The following is a 22,757-nucleotide window of genomic DNA, read 5'->3' as shown; positions in this document are numbered from 1 at the left end:
TTCCCTCCCAGATGTTTTGAAAACTAACATTGGATATCTAATTGCTTTGAGTCATCTCAGAATTTTTATCTGAAGTTTTTACCCTCCCAAAATATGGGCCAGAAGTTTACTTTAAAAGATTTCTGTATGTATATAATATTGACATATGTGTGTTTGTAGAACTAAGATTTAAGGGAAAACACTCTTTTTTTAATCTATGAAATGGTAAGAGGTGGCAGGGCCACGCTTCATTGAAGCAGTCATTTGGCAAGTCAAGCCACAGACTATATTGCATTTGCACCTTACATTGTGATTCAGAAATTACTGACCTGTTTCCCAACAAGTTAGGTGTGCCCTTCCATATGGCTGCATATGTCAGAACTTACACTGTTCTGACAATGACACAGAAGTTGTGTGTCACAAAATATGACTTCCTGCTCTAAAGTGTGAGATTTATGCATAAATGTCTTATTTACATGTATTGCTGAAACAATAAGATTTCTATTTGAAATAGCCTAACAGGAATGACTGCTGAAAGCTATAGAAAGGTTTACAATACTGGGGGATGTGCTTACTGAGGGGTGATGACAGACATCCCCTATTGTACAGACCACGTAAAAGAGTGTGTTACATGTTAGAGACAGTGTTAGTCTTGGGCAAGGTCTGGGGTATCAGCCATATTGCAGAATTGTGTCCCTCCTTCCACCTTGCTGTGCTGGGCACACTACACATCTGTCTGATTCAGTGCCCTGTGACAGGCATCTTGGAACATCAGAAGGTACTCTGGAGCACCTCCTTAAAACACCTCTGCATGGTGTAAAGATTTTAATGTGAGTGGTTTGAGTAGCTCAAACATAAGCCATAGTTAGACTGAAACATAAATGAAAGCATTCAGTATCAGGCTGTGCCTAACAATTTTTGTAATGCAGAATGATCTCTCCCTGCAATTTGCTTGCACTCTGTAGTTCCTGTCTTTAATTCTAAGCACACTGTGAGCAGCCCACCTGTAACTCTGTGTCCTGGCCACCAGCTGTTGATAAATTCTTTACTGTGTGGCATAAGCTGCATCTCTGTGCTGCTGAATGTTACTGAGGCACAGATAATATTTAAGAGACTTTAATGTTAAGCAAGAAAAAGGAAGAAACTGAAGTTGCATTTACTCTTCTGCACTTCAAAAGACTTGTTCTGCAATTTTTCCTTACCTTTAAAGATAGTAACTAGAAAGCTTAGTGTGGGAGCCTTTGCTTTTAAATGCTGCAGCAAGCATAACACCGATTGAACTTGCAGCTGGCAAAAGCAAAAGCTGGGGGGGATGTAAGAGAACATGTGCCGTCCTTTGTAGTTCCAGTTCTTTTAGAAGCACTCACAAATAGCTTTAGTTTCTTTAGCAAATACAATGGCATCATTCTGGGCATGCCTAGTAGAAGTGTTCTGGGGCTAGTAAACTGTGAACAAACCTGTTTGCATTGCTGTACTGTACAGCGCAGCACAGATAAGCCCTAATTGTTATGCAACTCCTTAGCATAAGCTCCTGGCATGGCTCATATGCTTCCCTCGTACTAAGACCGTCCAAAATAGCAACAAGAAAGCATGTAACTAAAGACACAGCAGGAGCATAGGAATTCACCCAGGCCTTGGATGTTCTAAAGACTGAACAATTCCTCATTTTAAGCCTTCCAAAATGCTAAGTATAATGTATTTTCTTCGGAGCTTCTTCAAGGTAAGCATTTTCAAACTTTTTCCTGAGTGTGGGAGTTTGTTTGGTTTGGTTTTGTTTTGACAAGAGAGAAACTTGGATTTGAAGTATTTGTACAGGAATGTAGAAAGTAGTTTTCTTGAGAACTGATGCCCAGTAAGTAACTAACTTATGCTCAACAAGTTTGCAATTTGCTTTGCTATGTTAACGTTTGATTTGTAGAAAGTGGTTCTTTTCTGCTACATTTAAAAGGAAATACTTGTTGTGGATTTACATTGAAGGATACTTACATGATGGAAACCATAAAATTTATGATGTAAGCCACAGCCATCACAGGGAGTTGTTAGCAGTGAAAGATGCCTTTTGTGAGGCAGAAACAAATGATAACTAATTTCTGTGATGTTTTTCTGGAGTTTGTTGTATTTTAAACACACCAAAGTGAGCAATTGAACACCACCACCACTGAAAATCTTTTGGACACAAAATAAATTATAAAAATGTGACCGATAAATAGAAGTTCATATTTCACATTATTTAACAACCAGATCAAAGATCTAATCTTCAGGGATGGGTATGTAACTCTCTGGGGATAATTTTCTTTTCTGTGAACGTTATAAATTCTACAATTTTATGACCGAATTCCTGGTACTGTCTGCTATTTGGCTGAAGTAGCTGTTTAAGACCTGAGTGCCAGCTGTGGCTTTCACCGTGCTCAGAATTAGGCTCAGTAGTGTTGCAAGTGGAGCATGTGCTGCAGGTTTTGTGTGCATTGAAATGTGCAGATGATTTGGAGAAGTGTGGGTCAAAGGAAATGAAAGTTTAATCTGATTAGCGAATATTGGATTATTCCCTGTTGTAAAATAATGGAATTTGAAGCACAATAGTGAATTATGCTAACTTAGGAAAAAAAAAAAAAGAAATAGAATAACTCTAATCAGCTGAATTCCAACTTCCCATTATGTTGTCATTTGCACATTTGCATGCCAAAATATTTGGTAAAGTGAGCTGCAGGATTGGACCCGTAGTGTAAAGTCAGCAGTAAATCTCGTTCCAGAGTATCTCTGTGGAGACCAACTGCTGTTCAAAATAAATGTGGGAGAAGGTTTATTTTTAATACTAAAACGTGTAGCTACAATTAGCACCTGCAACCACCTGATGGTTGGTAGAAAAACAGTAGCACTTCTAAATAGAACATGGGCCTCATTTTTTGGCAGCCTTCCTTAGGGAGATTGTATGGAGCTGGTCTTAAAAATTGCTTACATATGGGTTGAAAATATCTGCTTAGCTTTTCCTGAATTATTTGTTACTCTAAACACTGGATTTTGGGAGGTAAAAGCAAGGAGCAGTAAAAAACAAGAAGGTTTTTTTCTGTTACCGAACTATGGCTATTGACTCATTATAATTGCATTGCTGTTTTCTCACATGACAAGCCTTGACTTTGAAATTTTTCAGCATAAAACTTGCTGCAAAACAGTATGTAAATATTTTACTTGAATATTTGATCCTTTTCATAAGGATCAGACATCTACAATAGCACTTAGACACTAGTATTTTGAGAAAAACAGGACTGAGTAAAACTGGTACAGGTCAACTGCACTGTATGGTGTTTAGTGGATTAATTCTGAAGATGATTAGTTTGCAACAGCCTTGTGACAACTCTATTGGTTTCAGTTTGAGAGATTGGCAAGGGTCAATTTATGTCTGAGAGTTTCAATTTGCCTTCACTGACTTAAATCTAACAGTTGGTGAAGTTGGTCAAACATCTCAAATGGGGGTAAAAATAAGACTATTTCTATCAAAGTTTCTTCACTGTTTTGTGTGAAGTTTTCTTGAAATAGAAAGCTCTTAATTGAAAGCTGCCCAAACCACAGTATATCTAGAGCTGTGTTTTACAGGTCCTGCACACTGTGCTAAACTCTGATATTCTTATAGTTTGAGTGAATGACCCAAATAACTTGAAATGCAGTCTGAGGTCTTAGCCATGTTTCTCAATAGGATTTTAGCTCCTAAAATCCCCACATCCATGGCTGGGAACTTTACAAGCATTGCCCTCACATGACTGGAAAGAAAAAGTAGCCTGAACCAAACTGCTTATAAACCTACTCTCAGCTTTGAGACAAGTGCAGCTGACATTATAGCAGACTTGCTGTGGTGCCTCTGGTCCTCTGGAATTTGCATCAGAGCAGCTGCTGATGAGAGGAGCAGGAAAACATGGAAACAGCACAAACCTGTCCCCACATCTTTAGGAGGGAGCTAGAGCTGGGTTCAGGATGATGGGGCAAGGCTGTAAGGGGCAGAAGCTTGATATTCCCTGCTCGCCCTCATTAGTTCCTGTCTGTTTCATAGAACAGAACTATGAGTTTAGGATGCATAAATGTGTGGAGCTATCACAGTTCCTTTCACTGTGTGTTCAAAGTAGACAAAAAATTGCATGCACATCTGATTTTCTGAATGTGTCAGCAGAGATATCCTGTTATATCTTGGCCAATCAAGATTTTTTTTCCCCCATAATAATCCATTTAAAGGCTTAATATGTTTATCTTTAGTTATGCCAAGAGAATGGAAAGAGTTGTTGAGGTTGAGGCTGCATTGGTTTTAGCTAATGGTTTTGCTCACTAATTTAAATAATTGTCTAGTTAAAGTATTCTACATGTCTCTTCACTTGGTGGAAAAAGATTTGTTTTTCCACAAAAACCACAGAAATCAAAGGCTAACTCATTAAATGAAAAATCATATAAATGGCTCAAATGATCCGTTTTTGACAAGTGCAACAGCAAAGTTTGTGTGAGTATTTATTGTTTCTTTTCATTTCAAAACCAGAAAATACTGATTAATACTCCTGTTTTTACAGTGATTTCCATAATATGAATCATGTTTTCATTTACAGCATGTAGCATTTCAAATCAAGCAGCCTATTGCAGTCATTTTCAATTCCTGTCTAATACCACTGGTAAAGCAGTAAACAAGGCACAATGCAGATTTGCCTCTAATACCTTTAATGCCTCTAAAATAGTACACCTATTGTTCTTTTGAACCAAAGCTCCAGGCCACTAATGCCAGCTAAAGGGTTCTTGGCCTTTTGAAAAGGGCCATGTATGCCTGAACAGGGATTGCTGCAGTCACCAGTTGCAGGCAGAGCTTTTGGGAGCCATGCTGCTGCAGTTGCCACAGGAAACGGTATTGCACAGCTGTGGGACAACCCCAATTTGTATCAGATTCAGTGTTCAAAGCGTTGTGCATTTTTCTCTCTCTCACTGGCCACAACTGTTCAATTCTTCTCAGAAATGTGTGTCATTGGCTCGGTTAGTGTTTACAACCTATCCAGCTTAGATCTCGGATCTGAAGCAAATGCTAGTTTTCTCTTTGAACAATACACCAACCTTGCATTTACATGACCTGGACTGAAGAGTTTGCTCACAGTATATGTGTTTCTCTGAAGGACTTTTGTTCTGATTTAAGAAATCAAAGACGTTTGTAGCAGTTCTAGGTCTCGTATTTGTTTCACCAGATATTCACCTATCCTGAAAGGTTAGATTTCCCCCTAAACTTGGTGGTTTAGTTCCTTTTTTCTGACCATCATTTTTTTAGCTGGGCTAATCTTTATTAGTCTCAGTCTTGGCACCTGTGAAGTCATCACTAAAATATTGTCTGATTTTTCTGCTGTGAGTAGTACAACTATAGCAAAGATCTCTGGACAAAGTTCTGATTTCAGTGAACCTGTGACAGACCTTTATACAGAGCCTGGCACCCTATAGTGGACAGTCCCTTGGAAAGTTAGAATGTTGTCTCATTGAAAATGTACCTTGTTATCTGCAGAAGCATTGGTACAGTTGCATGCAGCTGTAACATCACTGCCATGTTATGAAGGTATCATATTGAGCTAAATATGTTGCAGATTTTGCCTGAAATTATATGCAGCTGCATTGAAAATGGGTTTTTGAGTTGTTTGTTGTTGAATCTATGGGTTGTGGTGCACTAATGTGATCTTTAAGCATGTCCAGCTGTTGGGCAGACAGATACAACGCAGGTATCTTAACAGAGTATTGCCTTTTGGCACCCTGTGAGTGTTCAGGATCTTGGGTTTTAATCCTCTAGACATCATGGTCATCCTGTACAGTGGGATATCTGTGCACTGATACTGCATATTTCTAAATAGCAACAAAAGGTATCAAGGACAATCAAACAGAACATTTCACTCTTAGGTGGGAACTGCTTTCTTGCTAAACTGGCTGAAGAAGACTGTCGGTGTTTAGCTAAAGAGCCTCCTGTAGCATAAATTAAACCAAGGCAATGTTGAGCTGGAGCTAAAATGACAATCCTACAGTGTCATCTTAGATCCTATAGTAATGTCTACAGCAACTCATATTACCTGAGTAACAACTCTCAAGTAATACCAGAATGCACACCTCTTCATTAAGAACTTAAAGAGAGCTGCTAGCATCTCATTTTATGTGCAAAACAACAAATTTGTTTGCACATAAGGTTGTAAGAATCCTTGGGTTATGGAGTGTTGTAGTCAATGCTGTGAATACTTGTGAAGACAAAAAGATATGAAAATAAAATATTTACCCGATCTTTAAAAATGCAGCAGTCCTAGGACCATAACTTCGTGTATAAACCACCTCTGTGAAGATCTTGATTTCAGGGGAACAGAAGTAGCTGTAGAAAAATACTTTTCACAAGCTCTTAATTTTGTCCACAGAAAGTAAAATGCTTTGACTAAAGTGTGTTTTCCACTGAGACAGTGAGTACAGTGACCAGAGTTACCTTTTTGAATAATAGCTTTGATACTAAAGAATAATGGAAATTCCTGTATTTTATTCTTGCAATAGCTTCCATATGCAAAACATTAAGTTGTATTATGATACTGAATTAAGCTGCAGAATGCATGGCAAATCATCAGGATTGGTAATTACGCCAGACAGTTATCTTAGAATCATAGAATCAATAAGGCTGGAAAAGACCTCAGACAGAGATCATCAAGTCCAACCTGTCACCCAACACCTCATGACTAACTAAACCATGGCTTCAAGTGCCACGTCCAATCCCCTCTTGAACACCTCCAGGGACAGTGACTCCACCACCTCCCTGGGCAGCACATTCCAATGGCAAATAACTTTCTGTGAAGAACTTCTTCCTGATGTCCAGCCTAAACCTCCCCTGGCACAGCTTGAGACTGTGTCCTCTTGTTCTGGTGCTGGTTGCCTAGGAGAAGAGACCAACCCCCACCTGTCTACAACCTCCTTTCAGGTAGTTGTAGACAGCAATAAGGTCTCCTCTGAGCCTCCTCTTCTCCAGGCTAAACAACCCCAGCTCCCTCAGCCTCTCCTCATAGGGTTTTTGCTCAAGACCTCTCCCCAGCCTTGTTGCCCTTCTCTGGACACATTCAAGAGTCTCAATATCCTTCTTAAATTGAGGGCCCCAGAACTGGACACAGGACTCAAGGTGTGGCCTAGCCACTGCTGAGTACAGGGGCAGAATGACCTCCCTGCTCCTGCTGGCCACACTATTTCTGATGCAGGCCAGGATGCCATTGGCCTTCTTGGCCACCTGGGCACACTGCTGGCTCATGTTCAGCCAGCTGTCAATCAGTACCCCCAGGTCCCTTTCTGCCTGGCTGCTCTCCAGCCACTCCAACCCCAGCCTGTAGCTCTGCATGGGGTGTTGTGGCCAAAGTGCAGCACCCGGCACTTGGACTTGTTAATTGCCATCAATTAGACTCCACTCATCTGTCCAGCCTGTCAAGGCCTCTCCCCTTCTACCCTCTAACAGATCAGCACCTGCTCCCACCTTGGTGTCATCTGCAAACTTACTAATGGTGGACTCAATCCCCTCATCTAGATCATCAATGAATACTGAATAGGATTTGGCCCAGCACTGATCCCTGGGGGACACTACTAGTGACCGGCTGCCAACAATTACCCTCCTCTTTTTCTTTATGGTACTAGTCCTGATGGTTGGAGAGGACTGATTTGCATCCCCTCAGATGGTTCTGTCTTCTCATCCACATTGCGCTCAACCTGTAGGGCCTCATACTTATTGTGCAAGGGCAACAGGGGAGGCAAAGAGGGCTGGGATGGATTATCCATGCTTCTCGTAAGAGGGACCTGTACCCATTCCCTGCTGTTTCCAGGGATGCCTCCCTCAACAGGGGAAGTCCGTAAAGCCTGCTCCTACACATCTAACTCCCTTTCGCATTCCCTTATAGTCCTGAGTCTTGATACTTCATCCTTTAGCTCAGCCACCAGATGGAGAAGATAATTCACTTGGTCACACCTCATGCAGGTGTTGTCTTCTTCACCCTCCATTCCAAGTGCCGGGCTCCAGCACTCTCTGCAGCTAGCAGCCTGGACACCTGCATGCTTGTGCACCATCTCTGTCTGGGTACCTATTGTTTTTCTAGTAGCCTTTGGCCAACTTGTTGCCATGACTGGATCTCTTCAGGCAGGTGAATTTAAGTTTGGGGATTTTTATTGTTTGTTTTTAAATATATATATTCCACCTGACCACTATATTTTGCCCAAGCTACCATAGAGGCTTCTGCTCTCTGCCGGCTGACCCGGCATATGCCACTAGCTGCAATCCTGCCAGAAGGCAGCTCTCTCGCCAAATGGCGGTCATGCCTTGTTTAAATCTCCCGTGGCTGATGTCACCCTCCCAAGCAGGCATGTAAGAAGACAACCCTGCTGGTCCTCACTGTCTCCCAGGTCCTTCTGCCCTGAAAAGCCCCCAAAAGAAACCAAAATAAAGCACCTCTCAGCTCGGGCATGCCCATCCTGGTACTGGTCCTGAGCAGCTCTCTTGCCAAAGCAGCGGTGCTGACTAGTGCATGGCAAAGGGCAGCCATCATGAATTAAAACATGCTGCAGTGTGGGAAAGAACATGATAGTGGATAGGAGTACAGAAGCTGTCCATTTCTCTATGAAAAGCAAATAAATTGGTGAGATTAAACTAAGCATTAGTTCACATATCAGAAGTTTAAAGAATTAGCCTGAAAACACTACTAGCTGAAAGATGGAGGTAGGTTTGGATCATCCTTCACTGTTGTGTCCAATGAACTCCCACTGTTCTTGAGGAAATGCATTTTGCCTGGATGAAGCTTCAGGAAATATAAAGGAAAAGGTAGAACTGCTTAGTATGCAAAGTATCTGAATAATTAGAAGACAGTCTCTGAAGCATTAGTAAGTCTTTGACAGTAATGGAAACTGGAATTAATGGCAGCCAGGTAATTCCTGATTAACCTGCCTGTATGTATGTAAATTAAAAGGGGTGATGAACACACACATACTCCACCTAAAATGCTAAGTTGTCTTCATCTTCAATGCAAGAGCGTTATTACCGGTCTAGGAGGGTGGAAGCAAATTCTGCATCCAAATCATTAACACTTGTGAGCAATATTGATTGCATTGTCTAGTAATGCCTGTCACTTTTAAGGCAGGGCAGACTGATCCATGACTTACATTGCAGAGGATGTACACTAAAACATAAGTGTAACAGTGGGTACAGTTATAACATACCCACTGACCAGAATTAACAAATGCATGCACTTTGTCAGACGTTGAGAGGAGATACTAAGTGAATTTACATTTGATGGAATATCTTTCACTTCTTGGCTGGTAGAGTTATTTGCAAATTGCATCTCAATATGCAACAAAAGAAATTGGTCATAGGTTCTAGATGTTTCAATATAATTAGTATCTTGTGCTTTAGAAAAGAATGAAGACCTGGCCCAGTAAGAGGATACATGTGGAAAATGCCATGCAAGAGTGAAGAGTGGTTTGCTTACTGGTGGAAAAAGTCCTGTTCAGCTTTTGTGTAATCAAAACTCATGTTATGTTAAAACTGAGATTTCCTGACAAGAAGTCATTGGTGCATACTCAACAGTTTTTCAGATCACCAGAATTATGACATTGTTGGCAGTGCTCCAAAGAATTCAAGCTGCTTGGGAGTCACAATTTTCTTTTGCCTTCAGAGATGGAATCCTGCACAGCTAGAGTAGGGCTTGCTGCTGAGAAACTTCCAGTAACATTATTGAGGTCATACAGATGAGTATATAATTACTTAGATAAGCAGAGTTTCAATTAACTTGATTGCAATCTAGTAGCACTTGAAGAGTGTTCCTTAAGAAAAGGATTTCACCCTGTACACAAACTATAAATGGAGAATGAAAATCTGTATGATTAAGCCACACCACAAAGTTAAAAATTACCGGGACCTATACATAGCCTTAGGTTCAACTTTTGACCCTGCAAGAATTATTGCCTGAATAAAATTCCCAGGAGACAAGACAAGAATTTGCATCAGATTAATTGTCAATGATGATGTTTTTGTGGGCTTATGCAAAATGCTAGAAGGAGATTAAAATAACAAACAGCTCTTGCAACATGCAAGCGCTCCTCGAATAGGTCAGCCTTGTGTTGCAGGCATCTCAACTAACTGTAGCTGGAGCCCATGGAGGCATTTTAAACAATTAGCTTAAAAGCCTTCACAGTTGAAACAGCATGTTTCAGATCATACACATCAAAATAAAGGTGAAATGCTGATGTTCTTTTTAGAAGACAGGTGGAAATTTAGCAATGCTTGCTCCAGGAGTGGATGAGTCCTTCTCCTTCTGATGATAAGCCTGCTCTGTCTCAAGCCCCCTCTGCTGAGCCAATTTTCTACAGTGACGCTAAATAGGTGGGGGCTAATGAGCAATCTGTTAACCTTGGAAATCTCTCATGGTAGGCTTCCCACAGACATTTGCTCAGTGTTCACGTCTCAAGTTGGGGACAGCGTTTAAACTTGAGTGAAATGCTACCTGATCATCTTTTGTGAGTTTTCTAAAAAACAAAACAAAACAAAAAACAAGACAAGTGCTGCTTCTTTTCAGTTTGGTCTCATAAGCATCTTTGCTTCTCTGGGACTTAAAAAGTTCTCCTGTTACAAAAACAGTGTTGGGCTGTTTTGGAGGGCCTCAGATAAGCCTTGTTTTCAGAGCCTGGCTCTGTACAGGCTGAGAATTAAATTGTCAATACACAGCTTTCTGTTCAAGCCAACATATGATCTTTCCAGTTTTAAATACAACTTCAACAAATCTGTTTATAGCATCAAGTCCTGTGTATTCCCTGTGCTTACTAATGAGGTCAGGTATACTAATTTAAAAAGCAAATAACCAGTTGTATGAATAAACCAAAGTTTTAATAATTATCCTTTGAAAAGCAACCATAACAACAATTTCATGCATTATCAGATGAGTGTTAAAAAATAAGCAAATTGAGACTGGGTTAAAAATGGATATTTCTGCAGTCCTGGGAATGGAAAATGTCTTTCAGTTCACAGTGTAACCCTGTTAATGAAAGTAAGCTTCTGCAGTTCACAAAAGGAGTGAATTCTTGTCTGCTATCTCAAATTCTAGCTTATGTATAATCCAATTCTTACTTTGACATTTAAACACCAAATATAGATAATTAAATGGCATGTGGGATATTCATGAGAATATTTAATGGGAATTATTGCAGAATGGTAGGGGTTGGAAGTGACCTCTATAGGTCATCTAGTCCAACACCCCTGATAAAGCAGGATCACCCAGGGCAGGCTGCATAGGAATGCATACAGGTGGGTGTTGGAAGTCTCCAGAGAAGGATGCTACACAGCCTCTCTGGGGTGCCTGTTCCAGTGCTCCATCATCCTCACTATAAAAAAAAGTCTCTTCATGTTGAGGTGGGATCTTGTGTGTTCTAGCTTGTACCTGTCCTTGCTTGTCCTGTCACTGGGCACCACCAAAAAGAGACTGGAACCTTCATCCTGACACCCTCCCCTCAGATGTTTTAGACATAAATAAGATCCCCCCTCTTCCTTCTCCTCTCAAGACTAAACAGTCACAGTTCTCTCAATCTTTCTTCATAGGAGAGATTTTCAAGTCCCCAAATTGTCCTTGTAGCTCTCCATGGGACTCTCTCCAGTAGAGCCCTGTCTCTCTTGAAGTGGGGAGCCCAAAACTATGCATCATTTCAGGTGTTGTCTCACCAGGGCAGAGTAGAGGTGAAGGAGAACCTCCCTAGATCTGCTGGACACACTTTTCTTGATGCACCCCAGTATGCAATTGGCCCTCTTGGCCACAAGGACACATTGCTGTCCCATGGATAACCTGTTATCCATTAAGACTCCAAGGGCTTTCTTTGTGGAGACGCTTTCCAGCAGAATGACCCTAATCTGTACTAGTATATGGTGTTTTTTCTCCCCAGATGCAGGGCTCTACACTTGTCCTTAATGAACTTTATGAGGTTCTCCTTTGCCCAGCTCTCCAACCTGTTCAAGTCTCATTGGATAGCAGCACTTGTTCCATGAGTTGAAGTCTTAGGAATCTCTAATGGAATATTAAAAAAAATGATGGAAAAGCAATTAATGATTGTGAGAGTTTGAATCAAGTGTGAAGGAAATTATACCTTTTGAAAGTCAGCCTCAGTGCCATCTAATAAATGGGATCCCTCTGTCCTCACTTGACACTCACCCTTCTGCAGGTTTATCTCAGAGGTCGCCTGCTAGATTCATTGCTCTGGGTAGTTAGGTAAAATACAGATATGTAATGTGCAGGTAACTTTCAAGAAGTCAAAAGAATTAGCATGCACTTGAAATCACCATCAGACTGAAGTAGTCATGACCAAGTGACTAGGCCGGTGCCTTTCATAGTGTTCTTTCATCAGGCATAAAGTTATTCTAGAGTACTCATGGTTACTACATGATATCAGATACCATATCACTATTAATTATAACATTATTTTATCACACGCCATCTGTCTGTAGTGTGTGCTGGTAGGTGATTGCAGTTCCTCTATGTGTGTATGAAGGTAACGTGTGTTCATTCAGCTCCATGCACAACCATGAAAACCCTCCCTATCAACACTAACACCTTTGTGTTTATTCTAGCTTTCAGTTAAACAAGTGCTGTAACGCCCTGGCATTCGATCTTAACATAACGTCCCGGGGTGAAAAGATTCCAGCTTCAGGAGACTGTTTTGAAACACAAGGCTTTAAATATTTGTCACTGATTACAATGAAGACTGTTGCTAATTACAATGAAGGCAATTATTTCTTCAGAGGGAATGTCTACTCAAAAGTTGCAGATCATGCAGCACCACCTCAGCTAGCTAGCTTGCTTGCTGACAGTGAAGTAACATGGGACAACATGGGGATTGATGTCACAGCAGAATCTGCTTCAGTGTCTGGGTAAACAAGAGAACCATGAGCTTGCTTGGAGCCACTGCTGCTATGCCTGCACTCTTACCCTGCTGCCAGCTCCTCTTTTGGCTCACATCTACAACTGTTGCAACAAAAGTTGGTCTGAATTTTTAAATTATTAACATCTCCCAAGTCAGCTGTAGGAATGTTAGTTTATTTTAATCTCTTTTGGAACAGCTAGCTAATTTATTTGAGGAGGTATGCAAATACTAACTTGTTCCGATTTTGACCCTCTTCAGAAGAATCAAACTATTTGACTACCTTCCATTTATTTATCAAATAAAATAGTTTTCTAAACCAGAATAAATCATACAATGATCCCACAAATATTGTCAAGTCCTTCCTGAAAGGAAATATCTGTAGAATTCCCTTTAAAAATTCACAGCAAAACTAGCCATTTTGCACTGCAATATCAATATATATAATATGTATATACATAATGTACATAATGTACATCCTACTTTTGCTGTAGCCCAGCATTTCAACAAAAGAAAGTTCAAAGGATAAAATGTATCTGCAAGTGGGAAAGCCAGAGAAGTGGTAGCAATACCAGAACACTGTATACTGTAATAATACCAGAACACTGAATACTGTAGAGGTGAGCAGTTACAGTCACTCCACGGGAGTTGTTTTTGTTTCTGAATTTACTCTCAGTATAACCCAGCTGATACCACCATGTTATAAGAATCAACCAGAAGTCCACAAATTTTCATGCCTCTCCCTCTTCCAGTCCTTCCTTCATCCACCCCTCAAATGCAACAGAAAACAGTCAAACCAGCCCCATGTAGAAATCAGATGATCTGCTTCCTCAGCTCTTTTTTTATCTTGCTGGAAAGAGCTCAGTTCTGCCTGTTGCATTCTGCCTGCTCGTCAGGTTCAGCTGGATTCTGTGGCCTCAGTGCTGTCGCTTTGTTTTGTTCAGCTTTATTCTCCTGATGAGGTGGTGTGTCTCAGTGCTGGGGGAGATCAGTCTTTTTATCTCTTTGTTGTGAGATAAAGTGTGCTCTAGACAATTCTGAAAAAAAGGAAAAGAAGCCAAAGTCAGCTTGAACAATTTACTCCCAGAAGTCTTTATTTCTGTGAAGAAATAATTTAAGGCTCTTGCTAAGATCCTTGGCTTTCTACCATCACACCTGGCCTCTCTCTGTTAAATGCATCATCCAGCAGGCGGTAAGAGCATGGGCCTTCACACCCTGGTTTTGGAGTGCTGTTTCATACTTGCTATTACTGGTTTGATATTTTCAGTTGCTCATCATTTGGGCACCATTAACTAATATCACAGCTTTTTGCCAGAAAGCCTGCAAGAGCTGCAGTAATTGTTATTTGCAATATCCTAAACTTTTCCTTATTTATTTATTTATTTTATTTATTTTAGAACCCGTGTGGCATTTGTTTCTCTTGCAAGACTTCTGAAATAGGCCAACTTTTTCCTTGCTTATTGTTTGTTTACCCAAATCATGTTGGTGTTTACTAAAAGCAATTAGTATGTGATCTTGGCGTACCTTCCCAAGGCCAGGAGTTTCCATGCTAACTAATTAATAAAGATTAGCTTTTCTTACAGAGCATAAGAATCGAGTACATCTTGTTTTGTGAGGTAGATAATCTCTCAATCTGTTTTTGGAGACTAGGTCTTATCAAAGAGATGCCACAGGCAATCTGTTCTGGTTTATAGTCAGACTTGGAAGAACATTAGAGGTGATATCTTTATGATAGCTTTTATTTTCCCAGTTCTTAGTAGGTGGGACAGATCCTTAGTAGGTGAGATTTTTCTCAGCCACTTCTGGTTTGAAGGACATAGAAGGAAACCACACTCCTTATCTTTTGCTAACTGAAAAATTAGCTGAAGAACAACTTAAGTCTACAGACAGCTAAAGTGCATTAAAAGAAAGGTATTTAGGTGAAATACATGACATTATATTGCTAATAATGTAAGAGATATCCTAACACAATATAGCATAACTCATATTAGTAAGAAGTGTCACTGGAACTTCCAAAACAAGCTGGACTTTGCCTGCCATATTACTTTCTGTACTAAGAAACAAGTATTTGATATCATATTGTTGAAGGATATATTATTTCCTTTATTTATAAATTATTTAGAAATATTAATCAAAATATTAATAACCTTTTATTAATATGAAAATTACCAAAACATATTAAAAAGTTTGGTGTATGGTTAGACTATGTTTACAATGGGAATGTACAGTATTTGGGCAACTATAACAATTTAACAATTTTATGCAAACCAGGAGGAATATAACAGAAAGAGAATACCCCAGGAGCTAAATGGTGCTCAACCACAGCTGGGAGGGACACTCAACAAGAACTGTTATGCCAAAGAGGCAATGAATTAATTACTCACAGCTGGTTGCACCCAAAGTGGGGAGTGCTGTTGCTGTGTATTAGAGGCTTTGGGGCACTCATGCACCAGGCACGGCTAGTTGCCGGCAGGAATGCCATGCGGTCTTTGATGGATGCTCTGGCTTCAGCAGATGGTAGGCTGTTAATGATGCTTTTCCGCAATGGGCACTTGCTTTGTCCTGGGGAAACTGAGGCATGGAAAAATCCTGGTTGCAAGGGGAAGCAGGCTTGGCTCTGACTCCTAGGCTTGTGGCTTCTCTCATAGCTTGAGGTGCGTAGGCTCATGGCTTTATCCCAGGTGCTGGACTGGGCAACTTGAGGCTATGCAACTCGAGGCTATACAACTCGAGGCAACTTCAAGCCAGACAAGGTCCAAGCAAGTTCAAGCACACAAGGCTTGAACAAGGCTTGAGCAAGGCACAGATGACTGGAAATCAGCCTGTACATAAATCTTGCCCGAGATTGTCCAGGCTAATAGGGCACTGAAACCAGCATATAGCTACCCAATAAGAAGGGGTTCTGCCAGGTTGTGGCCAGAACATGTGCCCTTACCATAGATACAAGGTTGTTTACCAGACATGCATGGTCCTGTCCCCTTTGTTCCTTTTCCTGTGTTACCCTGGCTTTCTGCAGGAAGGAGGGAAGAGAGGGGCCATGTCTAGACACCGTAGTGTCTGTCTGGGTCTGTGCTGAGGCTGTTTGGCCCTACCATGACACATATTTAACCTTTTCTCAAGAGTGTAGTTGCTAACAATGCTGGTTTTTTCTATGCATGGGAAAAGGGAAGACAGACATTAGAGCCCTCTTAGTCTTAAGGACTTTCATGATCAGCAGTACTTGGACAGTATCTGCTGTGTGTTTCAAACACACTTGGGTGAAACCTGCCTGAGTGGAACCCTATTTGCCTTTCTATAAGGGTGAGCCAGAGACAATCTGATGGTTTACGCTTGATTTTAATTGGATATCTGACCAATCTGGTATTCATTTTGTTTGCTAAAACAATGAGCTTTAGAAGAGAACTGTTTTAGTTTAAATCAAAGATGGTGCCTCTCAACCTGAGAATATAAGCTTTACATCCACATATTTCTTGTCTTTCTGTATAAAAAACAACAACAAAAGAATGAAACTCTATTTTGAATTTTGAGTTTGATCTACCTTTCTATATGTGCCTTACCTTTTGAATCAGTGAAGTCAACAGCTGGCACTTCTGAGGTTACGTTGGTCCCAAGTTAGGCTATGACAAAATTCTCCCAGAAATATTAACAGTGTAGAGCTGTGTAAGATTGGTAACTACTCAAGAATTATGCTTCAGCAAAGTGCTTTGTTTTGTCTTGACTTTAGTACTTTATTGTGCAAAGCATTTGTGCAAGTGAATTCCTTTTCAATGCTGACATTTTGTTATAGACTTGTTGGTTTGGGCATGTATTTCAGCGGGCACCAGATGCTTTCTGATGTTCTGTCAATAGATTTAGCTCTATTTTGTCTGTCATAAACCCTTTGAGTAAAAGCTAGACTTATTAAGATCTGAAAAGAAAAACCCTCCTGAATAAATTTATTTCATCCTTTCTTTAGTACAGCAGGTTCTATCACTAGATTTGCAAGTAATAAACAAAACTTGACTGACAAAACAATTTTCTACAACGTCTCTCTGTAGCCATTCAGTGCTGCATCCCATTTACATGAACTGTGCCAAGTGCTTTCGTTGCCCTGGGAATGAGGACCATACTCTTGAAAGCTGAGACATGAGCCAAGGCCACCCACATTTATCAGGAAATGCGCATTTGCAAATTGAAAATTAACAGATGCAGCGTACAGCAACCATGGCACAGTGTACCTGGCAGAATGTTACAGTGTGGAAGGTGCCCTGGAGGACAGTAAGGAATTGAGCTGTCAAAAATCTATGGAGAATCAGGTCTTTAACTGGAGCACAGAAATCTGCCTCTTTCCAAATTATCAGCATCTGTTTTTCAATATATTAGTCACCTCTTATTGGTATCAGTATTCAAAATCAACCAGAAAGCAACTGAGGAATAGCCTTTCTGCAGATGTGCACAACTGGATTGTGTGCTACAGGGCCAGGAGTGGAGAAATTCCCCTCCAGGAACTGTTCCAGCCCTGAGCTTTATTCCCTGTGCCAGTCACGGAGAGGGGGCTGATTCTAATGGGATGTTTTGTCCTGGCGTCTCTGAGCCAGCAGGGACAACGCCGCGAAGAGCAGCAGCAGGGCTAAAGCACACCCAGACCTGAACCAGTCCCAAGAGAGGGCAATAGCAAAGGCACATTCCTTCCCAGCTGCAACTTGGATGAGCTGTGATCCAGTCTGTTGCAGTCCTTGTGCTCCTGTTGCCTGAGCAATACCTCTAAAATCCCTAACTAGCAAGCTAAATGTTTACATGTTTTGCCAGATGAATTAGGTATCAGTGTAGAACACAGTAATACTGGAGAGAATTCAACCTCTCATTTATCTTACACCACACCTCCATTGCCATTGGTGGTATAAGGTCTGTGTCAATGGATCATATTTGTTCTGGGTTTGTGGCACTGGATCTGAGCTGATGCTTTGTAAGGTGTCAGCTAAAATGGTATGAATTCTACTTTTGCTTCACAGTGTCATTCTCCTCTTCCTCCCTCTCATGTTTTCTGTTTCTGTTTTGACACATCTCTGTTGTTTTTAAGAACAAACTTTCCACATGTTTTTAACTCCAGGAGTTTGGTGTTTCCAAGGAAATGACATCACAGATTGTTCTGCAAAGCATTGTGTGAGCTGGGATCTTGGGGCAAATACAGAAATGAACATAAAGGCAGCTGACTGCCCAAGTAAGAAATACACGTAGGAAATGTTTTTGTTGAAAAGATTATCTCCATTACTGGGCTGTAGAGATCACCTCCAAGATTTTGTACTGAAAATTTTACAAGGTTAGAAGTTCTGTGTCAGATTATTTGGGAAAAGGCTTTTCCTCATTTTGCGGATGGGTGATAATGCTTATTTCTGCCTTTTGGTACGATGGGAGATAGGCAACTCTTCTACCTTTAAGAATTTTAGCATGTTGGGATATGTCCTGCTTTTTTTTACAGGGGTCTTTTCAAGTAAAATCAGTTCAACAAACAACAGCAAGGACACAGATCTATGTGTGAAGGGCTAATGTTAGGCTGAAGTAAATAAGGCATTTGTAGGCACAAGTCACTTTCGGGAGAGATGAATATGCCCCACTGGGGTATTGATTTGGCCCCAGGTTTGTTAAGAATGAGCAGTTTCTCCTGCTGACATACTTAGGCAATTTACATATGATTTCCAAGAGACTCTTTGTACTATTGGGAGGTTAATTGGCTTCATTTCTGTGCTCAGTTCATTCTCAGCTTGAATTTATGGACAGTCTAGAAATTATTTAAACATAAAAACGGTGGCATTAACCATGATGCAATAGAAAATATAAAAAATGCTGAGCATTCAGTACCAGCATGAATTATTATCATGTCTACATCTGGCACCTCAGATATTATCTCACCCTTTAGAATAACTTGTGCTTGAAAACAAGTCCTTGGGTAACCTGAATCCTCAGGTGACACCCTTACCCCCCGAGGACAGGGAGGCAGAGGCTTTTGGCATTAGGCAGTGGTGATCTGGGCAGAGAGAGCAACTGAGGCCTGGGGGCAGAGAATATGGGAATCTGGAGCAGGGGCTACTGGGTACAAGTCTTTGGAGCAAATCCTCTTCTTGTGACCCATGCTTGCTAAATCTAAGTGATGTTTTCATTGACATTTAAGTATGTATTTATCATCTTTAAGATGATAAGATGTTTTCAGGTTTTCACAGGTAATATCTGTGGAAGTTTGTCATAGGCAACACAATTTTTGGTCTTACTTTTCTTATTTCTTTCTGAAAAAAACAACCCACCACTTTAATTGTGGAAGTAGAATAACCTTTGCTCTCTGAGAACATTATTCATCCTATTCCAGTCATTCTTGTAAATGAAGCTTTCAAGAAAGAAGAAATGAGACTTTTACTTTTGAATCAATAGGGACCTTTTTTGCCCCAAAAGTAAGGGGAACAGAACACAAGGCTGTATTCTTCCAACTGAGATACTATTAAACCCCACTGAAGCAAGAATTCAGTCTTGGAAATAAGTAAAGCTTTTCAGATCTTGCTCTTAGTCATTTTCAGTCTTTGATATAGAGATACAACATTATTTTAAAATTATTCCTAAATATTTAGGGCTTGTCATACAACTTACACATTGTACAATGCATACATTGTGAATTGAAGCTGATGCCAGGAGAGATATTTTTAACATGCTCTTGGAGAACAATTTCCCAGACCCTGTAAAGAAAAAGATTCAAAACTGCAATAGTCTATGGGAAGAACATGAAAATTGCATTTAGCTGCTTAAAATTAGACAAGTGTGTGCTTCCCTGTGCTGCGTTATGTGTGTGTGTGTTGTACTGCTTTGTTATAAGTTCTGTTGGTGCCTGTCTTTCCCTGAGGCAGAAGTTGCTCTAATACAGAAAGTAAACTGTGATGTTGGTACTTTGCTGCTCTGGGATTTTCAGTTTATGCTTGCAAACACGAGCTGAATGAGTTCACCATCCTTGAACAGCTCTGTCTCCTTGGCAACTCCAACGTGAGAAAAGATGTTGGGAATGCCTTTACAGAAAGCTACTCTACTTCTGTGCATATTCCTGCCAGTGAAGACTTCGAAGTGAGCCTGCCCTCTCTGTTCCTGCTGAATCACGGCCCAGGCCTTGATACTTCAGCCAGGTTTTCCAGGCAACTGTGCTAGTTTTGACCCTTGACAATTACCAAAAAGATTCTAAATAGTATACTGTGAAATGGCCTCTCACATTTTGAGCAGCAAGGAACACTGGATCTACATGTTGTCTCCGGAGAATGTGAAGAAGCCCTGACTACAGATGTTTCATAAACTGCATTTTTCAATAGCAGGTCATGCTGTTCAAGTGCCTGGTTTTGTAGAGCTTCCTGCTTTTCTCACTGTACAGCCAAACACAAATTTATAGCAAAGATATCTTTTGCATGCTGCTTGTTATTCAGCATATATCCTGCAGGAGATGCCAGTAAAATATTTTATATATGTTAAGTTCCTGTGACTTAAGACATAGCATGGCTGCTAAAAGGATTCTATTTGAAATGAAATTATTGTATTTGTTTTATACCAAGATCATTACACAAAGTGAGAAACTCCAATATCCTGTCAGTGCCTGTTATTCTCTAGAAAAAAATGTGTTGGCTTCCTCCTCTGACTTTCTGAGCCTGTTACTTCTTCCAAGAACTATGTATTAAAGGGACAGTTCCTAATCTAAACAATTTAGAGACAGGTCCTTGGAGGACACAGTGCAAATGTGCTGGAGTTTGATATGCCAATTTGGACATCCTCATGCTTTTCAGTGTTGTACATATAGCCACGTGCTCATTTTTCTGAATCTCTGAGCTGGAAGCATGTGGCCTATTTCCATCAGAGAATCTTCACAGCCATGTTACCATAAAGCTGAGTCTTAACTGGTATGTTCTGACTTTTAAAACAGATGAATGATGCACAACTGCTAACACCCACTCATATGGATACAAATCATCTTTTCTTCAAAGTTTGGTGCCAGAAATGTAAGCTAATTAACAGGAAGCACTGATAAGACTTGTGTCTGCAATCCCTCTTTCCTCCAGTTGGAAATTGAAGATGACAGTGGAATAATGTGGTGTTTGGATTTTTGTTTTTTGAGTTACTTCTTGAATCAGCTGGTTTTACATCAAAATCAAGAAAGTAGCAGCCTGGCTGCCACAAGGAAACCTTCAGTGTGAGGTGGCATCCTATATTCAAGTGTTTCAGCTCACTGTGTACTTTGGGTAGAGCTTTTGGTTTCATCCTTTTGCAGTCACCTTCCTTACTCTGTTCTTATTTTCAGAAATATTGTGGAGGACTTTTAGCCCAGCATATTGGCACTTCACAGCAAGGTGTTCTCAGTCTCCTGTCCTCCCTCTTCCATATTTCTATTCTGAATGGTTTGTCATGTTGGGAGGCTAGAAAGGGGTGATAATAGAAGAGTGGGCCCATGGCTAAGTATAATGGGGTTCTAGCTGGTGGTGAATTGATTGGTACAATAAAATTTAGCAATTTCAGTATTGCCATAATAGAAGATATTGGATGGGCAGTGATTCATGGTATTGCTCTGAAAAGCTGCTCCCACGACCCTTTGACTGATAAAAGCTACAGACAACAACCACCAAAACGGAATGGTGCCTGCTTGGAAAGAGAGAAGACTGCCACTGGGACAGTATTAGAGATTCATGAGGGAAAACAGGCATGTTACAGGGTTGTGGAAGTGTCTGTCTTTTTTGAGGAAGGACATACTGGAATCCAAATATAATCCTATGGGGTGGGGTGGTTTTGTTTAGCTTGCTCTTTTAAAAACATAGTAGAGAAGACAGGCAGATACTGCCCTTCTACTTTGGTAAGTATGATAAAAGCAGATACAGCAGGACAAGTACAAGAATAACATGCTGGTATAGCTGTACTTCTAGGTCTCATTTCTGCATAGTAAAGTCTCCAGTTGATAAATTTCAGGAACACACCAATTGCTGCAAGTCAATGCAACAGGCAGAAATCCTGCCTGAAGTCCTGATGAAACAGTGGCCTTCATGGCAGCTGTCCAAATGTGGTTAATCAAGTAGCTAATTATCACCATGATGGTGCTCAAGCAGCTGACTTGGAATAGAGCAACAGGCTTTTTTTTTTTTTTTAGCAATAGGCTAGAACTTTGGGGTTGGCCTTGGAGCTTAGAGAAGCTGTGAACAAGGGTGGGGAGAATGGTTTGGAGGTTATTCAGGGGAGCAGCATGAGACAGGAAGTATCAGCTTTGGCTGGACTGAGTTGAATCCAGAGGAAGAGGTACTGTTATATTGCTCCCTTGTGAGAGGCAGCAGTGGGTTTAGAAGTGCTTGTGAGCCCACTTCTGAGAAGAGGTCTTGAGTGTTGTGTTTGAACTTTTATTACCTGTGCAAAAAGAATGATGACTAACAAAAGAAGTTGTAGTGGCATAAGCACTGAGCTGGCTTTGGCTGCAGAGTTGCTCCTTGGGTGGTGATGGAGCCTTACAACTTCAGCCACTGGGACTAGTTTGCCTTGGAGCTCTGAACTCCCTTACGATGCCCAAGAAAATGTCTCTTTTACTTTTTGACTTACTTCTGCCACCACAGCCACATATCTGGTACAACTAGCCTACTGTAAGAAAAGAGCAAAGGTGCATTTGTCCATGAACATGTTTTTGGTTTGGATTTTTCTCTAATAATAGGTAAAGATTCCTTCTGCTGATGAACAGATGAAAACTAAGGATTATGTGGACCCACAAAAGAATTGAGTCTATCAGAGACATTGAGAAAGTCTTTTCTGGAGTACTGTTGCATAATCTTGCATGTTTTTACATGCTGTATTTTGATTTGCACTGTGCTTTAGAGGATGTTGAATCTCAACTTTGTGTCCAATGCACTTCACCT

At 40.6% G+C, this 22,757-nt stretch overlaps 1 protein-coding gene across 1 annotated transcript in view; it reads left to right on the top strand.

Annotated features, from left to right (window-relative positions):
- Positions 1-1,471: 1,471 nt before the first annotated feature.
- Positions 1,472-22,757, top strand: part of LOC128897662 (uncharacterized) — a 50,528-nt gene continuing 29,242 nt past the window's right edge. Inside the window, exon 1 of the mRNA XM_054166525.1 lies at positions 1,472-1,699. Within this exon, the coding sequence (XP_054022500.1) occupies positions 1,661-1,699 (39 nt within the window). The 5' untranslated portion in view covers positions 1,472-1,660. The remainder of the gene's footprint in view (positions 1,700-22,757) is intronic.

Source organism: Dryobates pubescens, chromosome 13 (genome assembly GCF_014839835.1).
Source record: "Dryobates pubescens isolate bDryPub1 chromosome 13, bDryPub1.pri, whole genome shotgun sequence".
Lineage (NCBI taxonomy): Eukaryota > Metazoa > Chordata > Aves > Piciformes > Picidae > Dryobates > Dryobates pubescens.
This window is presented reverse-complemented; position numbering and strand designations above follow the sequence as displayed.